Below are 2,372 nucleotides of genomic sequence, written 5' to 3' on the forward strand. Positions count from 1 at the left end.
AGCAATTGGTTGCCTATTGGAAAAATGGAAAAATCCAAGATAATTTTACGACTTATAGATTATAATTTTGGTTTCCTATTTGATATGTTATTTTCTAACATTTGGTTGCCTATTTGTTGTTCCTCAATGTAGAAAATTAGCAAAGTTAATGTTGTGAACAGAGCTAAGCAAAAGTATATGCATCGTATGGGACAAATAAACCTTGCAAGGATTCATGCAAAACTGGTAGTGTGTTTATACATTCGTCAATTTATAATTTTGTATTGGTTGAGTGATTACTAATTGTATGTGTTTAATATCAACCAATGTAGCGTGCAAAGAAAAAGGACAGAGAGGAAGTTAGCCAAGCAGAGATGTTCATTGAGACTCGACAAAGTCGAAAAGGAAAAAAAGTGGATGAGGAAACACAAACTGCAATTGTAAGTACAATTTATTGTTTTCAAACCTATCAACATCTGTAGGCTGAAACTACTAGATAGAAACTTCTAGGTAGAAAATCTGGAAACTGCTAGGTAGAAAATCTAGAAAATGGTGTTGTATGTAGAAAATCAGGAAAATGGGGTTGTATGTAGAAAATCAGGAAAATTCTGTTCCAACTGTATGTAATATTCTGTGGTTATAATGTGAATATTTTTTAATTAGGATAAGCTTCAAGATTATGTTAAGAACTCGACCGAATCTGAGACATTTACGTCATTGTTTGGGAAAGAAAAATCTGGTCGAGTACGTTGCTATGGAAGAACAACTACACAAACCATGTTTAAAAGAAATCAAGAAATTTTGGTTATTAAAAAGCAACATAGTGATAAAGTGGCTGGAATGAAGAGGGAGATGGATGACATGAAGGTACTTTTTAAGACCATGATGAAGCAACAAAACCCGCATATGAGTGACGAGGAGATCTCTAATATGATGGCATCTGCGTTGGAAATTACCACTAGTACTACTGAACATCATGCTGATCCTATTTCGTCAGCGTCAACTCATATTCCTCGTTGTGAAGAGGTATATTGTAAACTACAAATGGTGTTGTTCCTGTTTTTTCCTTGTACAATCCTGTTTTACTTGTTATGTTGTTGTTGTGATAATTTTATGCTGTTTTTTTTAGCATAATTCCTTGTATTACCTCACCGTAATTATCTGCAATCTGCCTTTTTATAATGTTATAATTTTCTGTTCTGTTCTGTTTTGTTTTTATCTGTAATCTGTCTCGCTGTAACTCATATTCCTGTTCTGTTTTTATAATGTTCTGATTATATAATAGAATTGATTATATTAAGAATTGGTTTGAAATGTTCTAGAATTGGTTTGAAATGTATAATAGAATTGGTTTGAAATGTATAATTGAATTGGTTTGAAATGTATAATAGAATTGATTTTATAATGTTATAGTTTGGTTTTATTTTATCATTGCTTATTTATATATCATTTTTCTTGCAGAATGGTGATGAAGAAGCTTGTGATGATGATCAAGATATGGAAGAAGAACAAGAAGGAGGTTGTGATGATCAAGAAGAAGATGGATATTATGATGCATGAGTTTAAGATATACTAGCTAGTTGTACATGTTTTATGGGATGACTATTAAGAATCTTTGTTTTTAATTTGGGATGACTATATTTTGGCGACTTATTAGTCGGTAGCGCATTTGATGTAGACTTATATATTTTGGCGACTTATTAGTCGGTAGCGCAATACTTGATGTAATAGTTTGGTGACTTATAAGAAAATGTCGCGCACACTAACATGTTTTTTAGTCAATATATTTTGGATTTGTGGCATAATGTTGCTTGTATAGTTAGATTTTAATTTGATCTAACATAAACTTTTTAAGCCATTGCAAGTAGAACACAATTATATGGCACAAATAGAAAGCGTGGCAGTACTAAATATAGTAAAACCATACATAAAATTAGTCGCGGTTTAAATTGTGGTCATACCTGGGAAACTAGAGCACGTTTTACATTATATATGAACCGTGGCTAGTTTTAGCCACTGTTAAAAACTGAGGCAAAAGACAAACCGCGGCCATAACCTGCATGCGTAAAGCGTGGCCTCTTCCAGCCACAGATGCAAATAAAACATGGCACAAACATGGAAACTCAGGCCTATACTTTGGGCCACGGCCGCATATCCCACAGTTTGATTATCGTGGTTAAATCATGGCAACATCGAATTGCCACGGTTATTTTGTATATAGCCTCGATTTTCTGTGCGTGGTATCAGACCTTTTTTCTTGTAGTGAATTATTCAAGAGTTTAATTCAATTATGTCGTTCCAACATCACATTTCTCCTCGGTTTTTTATTCCTCCACCCCAACTTCAACCTCTTTCTCCTCTTTAACTTTGGTTTCATCACAATTGCACGACCT

General features: G+C 33.6%; 1 protein-coding gene across 1 annotated transcript; it reads left to right on the forward strand.

Moving 5' to 3' along the window:
• Positions 1–353: 353 nt before the first annotated feature.
• LOC131633710 (uncharacterized) lies at positions 354–1,539 on the forward strand. The gene is made up of 4 exons (XM_058904400.1): positions 354–419; positions 643–1,005; positions 1,109–1,132; positions 1,441–1,539. The coding sequence occupies exons 1-4, from the start codon at positions 354–356 to the stop codon at positions 1,537–1,539; spliced, it is 552 nt and encodes a 183-aa protein (XP_058760383.1).
• Positions 1,540–2,372: the final 833 nt, after the last annotated feature.

This window comes from Vicia villosa, unplaced genomic scaffold (assembly GCF_029867415.1).
Source record: "Vicia villosa cultivar HV-30 ecotype Madison, WI unplaced genomic scaffold, Vvil1.0 ctg.001168F_1_1, whole genome shotgun sequence".
Lineage (NCBI taxonomy): Eukaryota > Viridiplantae > Streptophyta > Magnoliopsida > Fabales > Fabaceae > Vicia > Vicia villosa.

Bases quoted from the DNA above. Each gene is read 5' to 3' on its own strand.
- LOC131633710 (XM_058904400.1), top strand. From the start codon at position 354: ATGTTCATTGAGACTCGACAAAGTCGAAAAGGAAAAAAAGTGGATGAG. The intron at 420-642 runs GTAAGTACAATT...TTTTTTAATTAG, and splicing joins AGGAAACACAAACTGCAATT to GATAAGCTTCAAGATTATGT. The intron at 1,006-1,108 runs GTATATTGTAAA...TGTTTTTTTTAG, and splicing joins ATATTCCTCGTTGTGAAGAG to CATAATTCCTTGTATTACCT.